The sequence below is a fragment of the Aphelocoma coerulescens genome, chromosome 14 (genome assembly GCF_041296385.1).
Source record: "Aphelocoma coerulescens isolate FSJ_1873_10779 chromosome 14, UR_Acoe_1.0, whole genome shotgun sequence".
Taxonomy (NCBI): Eukaryota; Metazoa; Chordata; class Aves; order Passeriformes; family Corvidae; genus Aphelocoma; species Aphelocoma coerulescens.
Genome location: NC_091028.1, coordinates 6,832,108 through 6,845,373, shown reverse-complemented (window position 1 = coordinate 6,845,373; position 13,266 = coordinate 6,832,108). Strand labels below are relative to the sequence as shown.

The following is a 13,266-nucleotide window of genomic DNA, read 5'->3' as shown; positions in this document are numbered from 1 at the left end:
AATTTCCACCAACAGAAGTTAAGCTATTCCTTATTTAGCACATGAAAATCTTGGAACAGTTATTTCCCACTAATGTGCATTTCTAAGTATTCTTCTGTTAAGTGCCTCAGAGAGAATTCCAGGAAGCCTTTCTGCTTTCTAAGAATAATACTTTTCAAAATAATTCACTGTATTCTATCAAACAACTTGCTGTGATAACAAAAGCTATGTGGCTTATAAGTAATGAAAACAAATCTTTTCAGAAGATTCCTGGAAATATATATTTTTTTTCAAGAGTACTTGAATATACTCACATAATACACTTACATAAATGCAAAGAAACAGAGAACGGCACTTTCCAAATAATGATTTTGTGCAGTAACATATCTCTTACACTTACTGACACTGCAAGGCTTCCAGGACACACCCAGATAAGGGCCAAGAACAGATTAACCAAGAATGGAAATCAGGATGTTGTTGCTCAGGTCAGTATCACCTCTACAGACTGTGTCAGTCACAGAAATAGATATTTTGCTGGTTTTATACTCTTCTCAAATCTCTATCACAAATTACCTTGGCAAGATGAACTCTCAAGTAAAAATAAAACTTTTGCCATGTCTAGAAACACGAGCAATACAAAGCCAGTCAGTCTTCCATGGAGATTCTTACTATAGGAATATAATTGAGAGATAGACTGAGGTAGCAGATCACAGAAGTAGTTGATGATATATTGAGCATCATCAAAATGTCTTTGTATGTAGCTCCCTGCATGGTCTGAAAAATTAAAACCCCAGTGCAAGAACATGTTGCATTGACTAGACACAAGAAATCAGAGAAAAAATTTCTCCCCTGGGGCAGGTAATTATTTTACACTCTACACAGATCTGTCTTCACCAAGCTTTTACGGTTTTATGGATGAAGCTTCCAATCAGTTTGCAAAGAAAAATATTTGTATTCCTAGAATTGCTCAAAGCTTTTGGCATCATTTTGTCATGAACAAATGTAAGAAAAATAGTCTTACTCACTCTTCGAGTTCTTTCCACATCTCCACAAGGCAACCTTTTCACAAAATCAATACCAGTCAGTGGTGTGCCCGTTGGGGGTAGCAAGATTGAGGCATCCATCATCAAGTACTCTACATTCATAGGTTTCATCTATAAAAATATTTTAACGCTGGTTACTAAACAGAACAATAAGCATTTGCCTCTTTAATTTCAAATACAACTCATTGTTGCATATTCTAAAATTCTGAGAATTTTCAATGCCATGTCTTACTCAAGGTGCTTACATGCAATCTCATTTATTACATGCAATCTCTCATTGCTCCCAGACTGCCAAAGTCCATACTGATAATACACAGGAAAACTCCAGAAAATTACAGAAGAAAAGATATTTCCCAAATACTAAAAACCAATTCCGCCAGGTTTGACTTTAAGTTTTGACTTGAATTTGTGATTACTTCAATCACAAGAAAGTTTCTCATAACTTTTTCTCTCCAAGAAAGAACTTTCTCAAAACTGAGAACTTGCTGGGCTTCAGATAGATATAGGAAGATTTTCTTATTGTTTAGGGAAAAAAAATAAATCCAGTCTCCCATTTAGTAGGCTAAAGTAAATTTTGTATACTCAATTTTAGAAAGTAATGAAAGTTTATTAAATAAAGAGCTGTGAACTTTCACATAGATGATTTACTTAAAGTATAGACAGCTTCTCAGAGACAAAACCACCACCCACATTTTGTTATCCTACTCCCAGCAATGAAGACCCCAATGGCCTCAGCAGCTATCAGTACTTTTCCTTGCTCCTGTGCTGCATCTGGGTTTGAGGTTTGGTAGGGCAGAAGGGGTCTCACTTACTGTCATACTCCGGTATTCATCTTCAAACATATCCAGAAAGATTTCTTCTCCCTTCCAAAAGAAAGAATACAGACATCCCATGAACCCTTGCTGTTTGGGGCTTTGTTAGGTTTGGTTCTGTAGTGTGTCTGTGAGCGGAGGCTGCAGGGCACTGCTGAGCCCTTCAGCAACACTGATGGCACCTCTGGGAAAACACATTTGGGAAAGGGAGAGACATTCCTCTGCAGCCCCAGGAGGAGCATGGTGGAGCAGGTACCCACACTGCAGCAGGCAGACGTGCTCTGAAGGAGCTGCAGTCTGCAGGACCCACACTGAAGCAACTGTTTTCCTGAAGGACTGCAGCCCATGGAGGAAGAGAGCCACACTGGGGCAGGGGAAAGGGTGAGGAGGGAGAAGTGACAGGGAGAAGCTGTTGTGGACTGACACTAAATCCCTACTTCACATTGCCCCTGCACCACTCACAGGGGGAGAAGGTTGAAGAGCCAGGAATGAAGCTGAGCCTGGGAAAAGAGAGAGGTGGGGCACAGCAGTGTTTTAATTTGCCTTTGTTTCTCACTATCTAAATTTATTTTTCTTGGCAATAAGTTAATCTCTGTGAAATTGAGTCTATTTTGCCCATGACTGTAATTGGCAAGTGACCTCCCTGTTCTTTATCTTGAGATATTCTATTTTCCCTCCATCCTGTTGAGGAAGGGCAGTAAGAGAGCAGCTGAGTGGACCTCTAGCAGCCAGCTAGGGTCAACCCACCACAAGTTACTTATTTTTTGTAAGCCACAGTGAGCAAACATCCTTCAAGAGAATTCCAACAAAAACAGGAAAGTATTTCAGACACTTGAAATCTGTCATGGGTTTACTGCTCCTTATCTAGAAGTTAATGCTGAGGGCTAAAAAATTAATTTCTTTCATTGTTTACAACACACACACACACACACAAGAGTAAAAAGCTGCAAAGGTTTCCAATAAGGAAAAAAGATTAAGTAAAACTTTAGATCATCATTTCAGATATTACACAAACAAAAAGTAATGTCAAACCCAAATATATTCCATATTAGTGTCAATGATAAACCTGATCTCCAGTATAAACCCTGTGAGTCTTTCAACAGCCCTTTGTGACATATGTCAGGGTGGTATGGGAAGGGCAGAAGGGAGAGGAATTCTCCAAAAAAACACTTCCTTCTCTCACAAATTTGGAGTTCCCATCTTAAAAACAGTGCTGCTTTGGACACTACAGAAAGACTGGGCTGCAGACACTCCCCATTATGTAAAAGACCTTTTTCTTACAGCATTTTGCATATATACCTTATAGAAACGACGGAGGAGATGAACACTTTCCTCCCTTGCACCCTAGGAAAGAGAAAATGTGTTTCAGAGAATACATACACCATTTATTAGCCACATCAAACAACCCATCCAAAAACTCAGACAGAAGAAACTGTCTAATAATATCCCGATTCATGGCCTTAATCCCAGAATTTGATAGCATACAGTTCTTGCACCTACAAAAACACAGCTTATGTGAGCTTATTAGTTTCAAAAGCACTTTTCTTTACATTATTGAGATGGATGACATACAAATTTCAGAGAAACAAAAAACTGCTTGAGAAGCTACAAATTAAAATAGAGCTGAGAGCAGAACATAGGTTATTACGTTCACAGAACAGAGCTACCAAAGCAAAGATGTTCTAGAAGCTCAAATTTATACATTGAGGCTTATTGCAACCAGAAATGAAACAAATTTATTCAACTATATTACAAGACTCAGACACCAGTAATGCAGTGACTGGCAATTTGAAAGAAAGTACTCACCTCAAGACAATGAAGGTGAACACTTTTTATGATCCTGCCATTTTTAGAAAACACAAGCTGCTTCAGCAATAGGCAGCCAAGTTCTAAAGTTGCCAAACGAATTTTTCCATCTATGAAAAGAAAATTTCAATATACAAAATAGCAGCAGTTTAGTTATAGCTCTTCTCATCATCCCATGTTCTTAAATGCTTCTACTCTTCCCGCAACTGTCCAACTTTGCTCCTCTGTCACACCCCCTATCTGACAGGGATGAGTGCTGATGCTGCCTTACAATGCTGATGGCTATAAAGAAAAAGAATTGGAAGAGTAATTTAAAGCAGAAGAAAATTTAAAGCAGAACCATTCAATAAGAAGGCAAAGATTAATACTACTGAAAAATAAGCCCAAATATTGTGTTTTGATGCCTTTATCAATCTGCAGCATGGGTTGAACTACACTAAAATTACAAAAGGATCCCAGACTTTTGGGGTGGATGAGGTTACAAGGTGAAAGGAAGCTTTGTATATAGCACACTAACAAGGCACAGCTTTTCCTTGAAGAGAGAAAAGGAGATGTTCTACACAGCATGTAGCAAGTTTAATAATCTCCATTTCCACCCTTCTCCAGCACTTCCCTCCCCAGACATGCCTTTACTTAAATAAATCATGTCCTCATTTGCACTCTCTCCTGCTGCTGTAGGTACAAACTCTTCATATATAAATGTGTTTTTCATCTCTGACACAACAGCACAAATTAATATGCTACAGATCAGTTTTGCAAGTCAAACAAACAGATTTTTATTCTACAGACAATCAAAAATTTGATAGTGTGCTGGTTTCTGGGGAAAGCAGTTCTACCCATTTAAAGTTTTAAGGGGGGAAGTGCAAGGAGAAGATGTGTGGCTTGAACAAAAATCGTATTTTCATGGAATAAGTCATGGAACAGTGTAACCCTCATTTTACAAAAAAAATGGAAGAAAAAACCTCATATTTACTGCTAAACAGTTCAGAACTGAAAATACAATCTGAGTTTAAAAAAAAAAAAAGTATGGGAAAATTTCCTACCACCTAGAGGTGATAGCCAAAGGACTGCTATGAGCAAAGGACACTGTAGTTTTCAAGACTAATTCTCCACTGGAATTATTTCTACAAGCAAAGGTACGACAGATCATATCTTCAGGATGAAATCCATTAAGGTGAAACCACTCAAAAATCTCAGTTTTTGTTTATTCACAAGTGCAGAAAGTAGGAATTAAGACAACAGATCCTTGTAGAGTTCTGAGTATAAAAACAGCTACTCAGCACAAATGCAGAATTTCTGGTTCCTCACCAGCCAAGGAAAAGCCAATAGTTGTCTTTTACAAACCACATCTACATACTGCTCATCAAAGAGCATGCTGAACGCCACCTTCCCCTCAAAGACAAGAGGCTAAGTAGCTTTTTTCCATCTTCAAAAATTTCAGCTTGGAAGCAAAAACAAACCCTGGAAAAGCAATACCTGGTTGTGCAGCGTAATTCATTATCCTGATGAGCCTTTCTGCAAGGACATGATTATATGAATTTCTCTCTTCAGCATGTTGAGCTGGAAGTTGAATTCTCTCCAGCTTGACTGAGTCAAGTCCTTTCATGGGGGTGAAGGAAAAAAAGCAAATTAGAAAACAGGAGTGTGCTCCGAGGTAAGCACTTAATAGATCAAGCAGTTTTCTCAGTAGAGAACAATTAGCAATAGGAAATCAGGCAAGTTAGCTTTGACTTTGTATTACAAGGAAAAGGAGGAACAACAAAGACCAAACACATTGATGAATCCCTGAAAATTCTCAGCCTTAAATGGGGCCTACTGGGTGAAGACACTCAAATCCCAAAGTGGTTGGTGAAATGTAAACTATTTTGCTGCTTCTGAAATTCCCACATTATTTGTTTGCACCTAAATAAAATCAAAGTCAAGCCATACATCTGGAGAGCATAATGGCTAAAGCAGAGAAGATCAAAGTCTGATTTTAAACCTGAATTTAAATAACTTTGGTAGTTAAGTAATCTGTTTATATATGTTTAAAAGAAATGGGAATTTTATTTTGTAGTAACCCAATTCAGTACCCTCCCCAACACAAAATTTTCACTGACTCGTCATATAAGGAAACTCATCCCATCTTTAACACATTCCTCTAAAATACCGAAGTTATTTCTCAGAAAAGACTGGTTTGCTGTGAGACATCTTAGAACAATACATGGTTATGGATTGCTAGGGATCTCCATGTCCTGTTCTAAAGAACAGCAACAAATAACCCCATAAACCAGAAGATGACTTTATTGAAGTTTACAGTTTCTTCCAACCCTGGCGTTGCAGTTAACCCTACATAACAGCACTTACCTTTGTTGTGTGACATTGCATATAAAAGACAGAGCACAAAGAGGGCATAGTAATCATCTTCAGGACAGTCCAGTGCATTATAGACCATATCAAGAAAAGGCCTGTGAAAAGGAGTAATTTAGAAACAGTTACCAAAAAATCTATAGAAAAATGGGTAACTATCTTATTGCAGATGTAGCTAATGGAAGAGGCAAATTTACAGTAATGCACATTTTCAGGCATTGTAACAAAAGAGTTCTGTTACAGAGTACTCAGATTTTTTGTATTTAAACTCAGATGTTTTGTATTTACATTCTGACAATAATTCTGATGTTTTAAGAGGATTTATTACATAATATTTACCCACGAATTGATTGTTCAAACATTTACTGGGTTATTTGTAGCCTATTTAGTAAGTATGCAGAAGCATTGCAGAGCTTCTTTTAAGTGTACACAAGTAAATTCAAGGAGCTGCTATCACTGTTGTATAGAACAGACTGCAGAGTTGAAAAGTTCTTACTATTACAAGTAAGTTTTTTTACCAGAAGTTTGGAGGAAGCTAGGTTATTCTAAAGCAACAACTGTAACTGTATAATAACAGTTATAGGAAAGAAAAATGAACTAGGAGGGAATATTTGAAGAGAAAAAAAAAAGTTTTGGATTGCAGATGAGCTCTGTATTCCTGAGTTTAAGCATGTGTGACCTATGACACACATACAGCAAGTTACAAACAGTGCTAAGCTCACCTTTTCTTTAACTGTACCCTGGAGAGTCAACAAAAGTCAGTGTAATGCAGAAGGCATTTGGACAGATCAGATACAGCTGAGGTTCAGCCGATACTAGCACAGGCCTAATGGCAAGGCAGCTTGGCTTCTGGTCTTAGGCTGGCTTGCATCCAGTCAGTTGGACAGGTTCAGAGCACAAGTGAAAACTAAATATATTTTCACAACTAGCCCAGACAAACAAATGATATGTCAGGGAAGTGTCACAGTCATCAGAGGATGACAGTGTGGAAGTCTGAGTGAAAAGAGTTTATTCCTATCTTTTAAACTATGCTTTAACAGTGAAAGGAAAAAAGTCCTTCTATTATCTAAATTACATTCAAAGAAAATACATTAAAATAACATCGAAGTCACAGAACCAAACACACTTTGCTGTGTTCAGGCCCAGCAGACGAGACGCAGGCACTACTAAGTCACTGCTGTGGTTCCTGGGGGTCAGAAGGGCTGTCAGAGACCAGAACAGAGCACACTTCAATTCCCGATCCAGACCGGCGGCGCCCTCATGGTCACACCGAGTGTGTCCCAGGAAAGCCACGGCGCCCAAGGCATAACAATGCACTCCAACTTCCCGGCAGCTCCAGACACATTTCAACAGCACGTTCTCTCTTACTGAAACAAGGCAGTGACCAGAATCCCAGCCCACGCTGTTCCCTGCTCAGCTCATGCCACAGCAGCACATCCTGTGCATTTCTGAGCCTGGATTTAACACAGCTCCTCTACCAGAAATGCCACCGGCAGCGATCCTGCTTTGCCCAAGTTCAACACTGCTCAAAGTGCTTCAGTCAAATTGCCCACATACTGTAGATCTCAAAAGAATGTAACTACTCAAGGAAAAGCAACCTAAATAATTAGCAATGCTGGAAAGAAGCCAAGAGGGCCTTCAAGCTTCCTAAGCATTAAACAAGCCCTACAAGCCTCATGTCACCCTCAGATAGGGCTTTTCACACCACAAAGTGAGTTCAGCTTCAAGGTCTAAAGAACAAAGAGTACCAAGATACTAAAATACTTAAACACAAGATAACATTAGATTTGTTTTCAGACCAACAGCAGACAGTAAACAACCTAAAACTGTACCTATAACATAAAAGTACTATTTAATATAATTTCATCAAAGCCAGTGTTTTACCAGGTCAAAGCTGCTGAGTTATCAGTAGTTGTTCCATTAACACCAATATTACACAGTATTAAATGACTTCTGTAATGTCTAATGCATTTTTCATTATTTTCCCCCACATACTAATTAGATTAATGAAATTATGAAACTTGAAAAAAATTATTACAGCAGCAAGAGATATCATTTTCATTCCAAATGCTTCTTCACAGCATCTATCTGAATTATCTCAGTCACAGTAACCTGAAGCTAAAACAACTTCTGAGAAATCCCCCTCACCAATGGTCCTCATTTAGACTAAACACACAACAGACCCAGAAAAACTTCAGCTAAGAAAATAGCAACAGAAGCCACAACATAGCATGAAGATTTGACATGCTTTGGAAAAACGCTTTGCTGTGCAGCATTTCATAAAATGAAGCTAATTTAAAACATGTCTTTAAGCTTAAACTTTCCAGTAGTGAGGCCCATCAAAATAAAATTACACCTAAAATACTTAAGCTTTCTCTTTTGTTTTTCACAGTAGGAAAAGGGCTAAGGGAAATTAAAAGCTTGACTTAGCTTTTACAGCTGCAGATTTTTAACTGCCATCTGTGCTGTTTTCCATTTATTTTTCAACAACTATTGGACTGTTCTAAAAAACTCCCCACTTTTCATAGTAAAGGCTACATGGTAAGTATTATCAAATGTATTTCTTAACTCTGTAAGCATTTGCTTCCTTTACTAGTCTTTTACTAAGGGCTTCATAGAAGAAGCAGATCAAATGTCATACAATTGTTCTTCAAATTATTTATTCTTGTGGAGTTTGCTGAGAACTGAAGACTGCAACACACTAGGAACCACTGTCACCACAACCATTAATGATTATTCCAGGTACAGAAGCTTCAGTTCCAGCATGGCATGGAGATTGCTGCATTTTCCACTCCCACATGGTACCTTATCCACCAGGCTCAGTAATTCCAACCAGTGTAGAAGAGAAACTATACACACTTGAACAAGTCTCTTCAGAAATTTAGCTACTGTTTCAAACACTACAGTTGGCATATAAATTAACACAAAATCTTAAGCTATACCAGCTAATTCACTGATATTAAAAAAAAAAAAAAATCACATACAAAACAAAGGTCAGAATTGCCCTGTACAAGGTATATCCTTATTTTAAAACTATTTCTAGCTCTGGACATTCTTTGATGTTGTTTATTTTTAGAAAGATGCAGAATGCTGTGAGACCACATCATGAGATCAAGAGTCCTGAGCTGCAGACATTTGCCAAATGCACTGGCAGCTCATTTCTAAGCATTCTGCACTTTTCAAGACCCGAGCATCCCAGTCACTTTAGTATTCCATGCACTCGCTGCCAATTTCTTTCTAAAAGCCATTTGGCACATATTTTAGTCAAATTATCAATAATCTAGAACAACGTGTTTTAAAGCCAGTTCAAGTCAAGGTTCAATTTCACTTTTACAATGAAATTAAATGTTATCTTTATTAATGAATGTAATCTAAACTACAAAGCTATAATGGAGACAGAATGAAATTCTGGGAATACCAGACAGCATTTCCCAAGTTTAAAAATAAATTTTAAATCCTATCAAACATGTGCATTTCCCCAATGGACACATCTGCAATTACTTTTGTGTCAGGCACATTTGGTTTCTTAGCATTCTATTAACAGGAATGCAGAATCCTTTGTGAGAAAGTGTCTTAGGGGTACTTAATATAACCAAGTTTAAATTTTGAAGTCAAGGCAATTTCTGCTCCCAGAAACACCTATAAACTGTACTTCCACTAGAAGTTTTCGATAACCCTAAAACATACTAATGGACCCTAGAAACAGTAAAAAGGTTACAAGAGTTTGTCTATAACTACTGCTACTAAAATTATGCCAACTTCAGCCCTGAACTGAGGAAATTTCCTTGTTTTTTTCCTTATAGCATACAAAATGGACAAATGCAACCATAAATACAATTTAAAAACTTATTCTGGCTTAATTCAGAGGTTTAGAAAATTACAGTGGAAACACTGATATTCTAGTTTATGTGTTAATATTCTGTAATTTACTTTAACCAACTTAATGCATCACAATTGTCATAAAGGAAAGCACAAACTACAAAGAAACAGGATCATTTCCAAAACTTGATCAGTAGAGAGGCTACACCTCACTTTTGTATTAATTCACTCACTTGTGATCCAGAAGAACCCCTGTAATTTTAACTTTAAGCAGATTTGAAACATCCCTTTAAGAAAAGCAAAAGATTTAAGGGGAGGGTAGGTAAGGAAGCAATTTGGCAAAATCTTTTACAGTTCCTTTATACCTGTTCCAGTTTGTCATCTCACTTCCAGAAGCAGCTGCACTCTTTTCTTCATCTGTTGTATTCTGTTCTGTCACAGCAGAGATAGACAGCTCTGACAGCTTACATCTCTCCATGATTACCATCTCTATTTCTAAAAAAAACCAAAACATACCACCAAAATTTGTATTTTTAACAAAGTTATCACAAGCACTTTTGTATTTTGTTTGGCATTAAAAGCATCTCATGCATTTCTATATAAAAGAGGTATAACCATTACCTCAGAAAGGTTAATGAACAGATGGAGGCAAATTTTCTTCCCAGTAAAGAACTTGGCTTACATTTCTTTAAGGAATGTAACACTATAAGAAATGTATACATATACATAAAATACGTAAAGAAAATATACATAGCATTTTGGCAAATAAACCACAGTAAGCTCCCTTCCCACGCAAACCACAGGAAGAAAAGCCATAGAACCTCCTTCTGAAAATAAGATTTGTGAAAAACCTGCTGAGATTGGGGCATGGGTGGACATCAAGTTTCACTGAGGGTGTAAACAGGCCTCCACAGTTAGAGTAAACAGGACACCTGGTACCCAGTGCTTCACACCTACTGACTTTCAGTAGAACAAACAAATCTTGCTTTTGCTTAGGAATTTGGACAAACATTGCAACTAAATGCACCACTTTCAACAGTAGATTATTTCAGATTTTCTTCAAATCATGGTAGACAATACACCATCAGTTATTTGACACCATTTAAGGAAAGCCTTCTCAAAGAGACCATTTACTTAAATCTAAACTCAACCATGTTTGGACAGGACTGTCAAAGTATAACACTCTTGGTTTTCAATTGCTTGCAGGCCATCCTGTTTTTCTCATTTTTCCCAATTTATTTTTAATGTAAGTACTAGGACTGATATACATTGTTCTAGAAGTTAGTTACTATAAAATAAACAGTTAAAATATGCTGTAAGACCACTCATCCTATAAAAGCAATTCTTCTTAGGTTTGTGCTACATCAAAAATCCTGAAAACATACAGTTAAAAAAAAAATCTAAGAGTTAAAGATGTTTTCAATTTTGAACTATTTAATATCATCTTCTATCATGTACTGTCACTTTTAGCACACCTGTTAAATTTTATCATTGAAACATGCATAAAATACTGCTGACCATCTTGTAAAGGTGAAGTGGCTACAGCTCTGCCTTACCACAAAAGGACAAGCTACAAAGTTGTCAAGTCTGCTTATCAAGTGCCCACAACCACACACTGAGGTGCAAGGCAAGCATTGTGATAAGAGCTAAGGCCTGCAGGCACAAATGAACACACTTTCATAGCTTTTAATCAGATTAGAAGTACATGTTCTCACAGCATGATTTAACATAAGAAAAAAATCCAGCTAAAGCCTTAAACAAATGTCACAGTCCCATGTTGACCTAGTGCAGCAAGAGAACAAGTCACATAACAAATCACAACTAGGTCCATGCAGTAAACAAAAGCACCTAAACTGTAAGCATCATGTTCTTGCTGGAATACTCACCTTCATTTTCACTGCTTGTTCTTATGCCCTTTGAACTTGCTTCTGTACCTTTACTTTTATCAAGGTCATCTTGGTTATCTTCAGATCCTCTCTCCTCTTCGTCTTCTTCACCAACATTTTTATAGTTGGGTCTTTTCTGCATCCTCTTCTTCCCTTTCTGTTTGTTAATTTCAAGAGACCTCTCAAGTGTTTCAGTTGGTTTTATGAAACATCTGATACTTGACTTTGCCTGTAAATTGGAAGAATTTACACTGAGTTACAAGGCATTTTCAACTGTAATTGATAAAGAAACTTCAGTTCACATTAAATGTAAATTAGCACACTATTCACAAATCTCAAATCCATTTTAAAATATAAAAAAGTAGTACCAAGTCATCAGTAGCAAAATTATCTCCAAAGATCTATCATTAAAAAGTATGCCTTCTTGAGACAAGAGGATGCAGAACTACCTATTTAATCAAAACAGGTTTTAAATTGTTTTCCCTTTCTTTGAAGGGAGGAGACAGACAGTACACATAAAATTAAGACACCTTTTGTAAAAAAAGATAAAGGCAGCAAAATCCTCCATGTGTGTCGACAGCAGTGTACTAAGATGAAACATGCCCTTTTTAAAGGTTTTTTGGCAGCAGCAAGGACAAAATCCAATGCTCTGTGGTGTGAGATTTTGTGTTGGTTTTTTTTTTTTTTTTTTTTTGGAGTCTTATGCTTCCCCTCAACATCAGACTAAGTCTTGTATCAGCTAGGAACAAATGACACTGTCATTAACCTTTTTTGGGCCTCCAGGCATTGATGTACCAAATCTGGAAAACCAACCATTTGTTAGACTTAATTTACTTATGTTTTACCCAAAGTTATCACAGGATAAGATGGCAAACTAACATCTCATTTTCCTGATTACTAATTTATAGAGCAAGAAAATGAATCTAGATGACAAATTTCTGCAAGAAATTAAGTATTTCCAAGAGTATGCCATCCTAACAACAAAGAACAATGTATTTTTATAGAAAGTGACCAAGACACTACAAGAAGCTCTGCAAATAGAAGGATGGAAAAACTTGGTTTTCTGCAACTCTGCAGCTTGTTTCTGAGCTGTGCTGTTTGAGCTCCCCTCTCCCTGGCTAGGCCTGTCAGCTGATCACCAGAGTACAATATAAACACTGCTCAGCCAAATCTCTCTGTTACTGAGAAGTGAAACACATGGTCTGGAGCTTTCTGCCAGGTTTACACTAAACAAGACTGCTACAGAAACCCCATTACCTTCCAGAGCTCAATACTTCCATCACATTTAACCAACACTGGATAAAGGGTTAAAAATTTAAGAGCAAGCAAGAGAAAAGAAGCAACACTAGAGTAAAAACCAAACTGATTACATTCTTTGCCTCAGGTGACTTAGCACAATAAGCACTGAAGATGACTGCATCAAAGAAACTTTGGGGGAAAAGTCTGAAATAATCCTTCCCTTTACCAAGTTAGGAACACCTATACACAAAACCAAGATATTAGGAAAAGATCAGGGAAGAAGCTGTCTATAAGTTAAAAGGCCAAAATGATTCTTTGAGTCTTCTGACATTT

General features: G+C 37.3%; 1 protein-coding gene across 7 annotated transcripts in view; it reads right to left on the bottom strand.

Moving 5' to 3' along the window:
- Positions 1–13,266, bottom strand: part of CLEC16A (C-type lectin domain containing 16A) — a 62,726-nt gene that overhangs the window by 30,731 nt on the left and 18,729 nt on the right. For all 7 annotated transcript variants that reach the window (XR_011155178.1, XM_069029552.1, XM_069029553.1 and 4 more), the window contains exons 10-17: positions 11,695–11,923; positions 10,174–10,303; positions 5,987–6,087; positions 5,117–5,239; positions 3,641–3,750; positions 3,134–3,178; positions 1,835–1,885; positions 1,005–1,133 (exon numbers count right to left, since the gene is read on the bottom strand). Coding sequence is in view for 6 of the 7 variants with exons in the window: in XM_069029552.1 (XP_068885653.1) it covers positions 1,005–1,133; positions 1,835–1,885; positions 3,134–3,178; positions 3,641–3,750; positions 5,117–5,239; positions 5,987–6,087; positions 10,174–10,303; positions 11,695–11,923 (918 nt within the window). In the remaining variant the exon portion in view is untranslated. The remainder of the gene's footprint in view (positions 1–1,004; positions 1,134–1,834; positions 1,886–3,133; positions 3,179–3,640; positions 3,751–5,116; positions 5,240–5,986; positions 6,088–10,173; positions 10,304–11,694; positions 11,924–13,266) is intronic.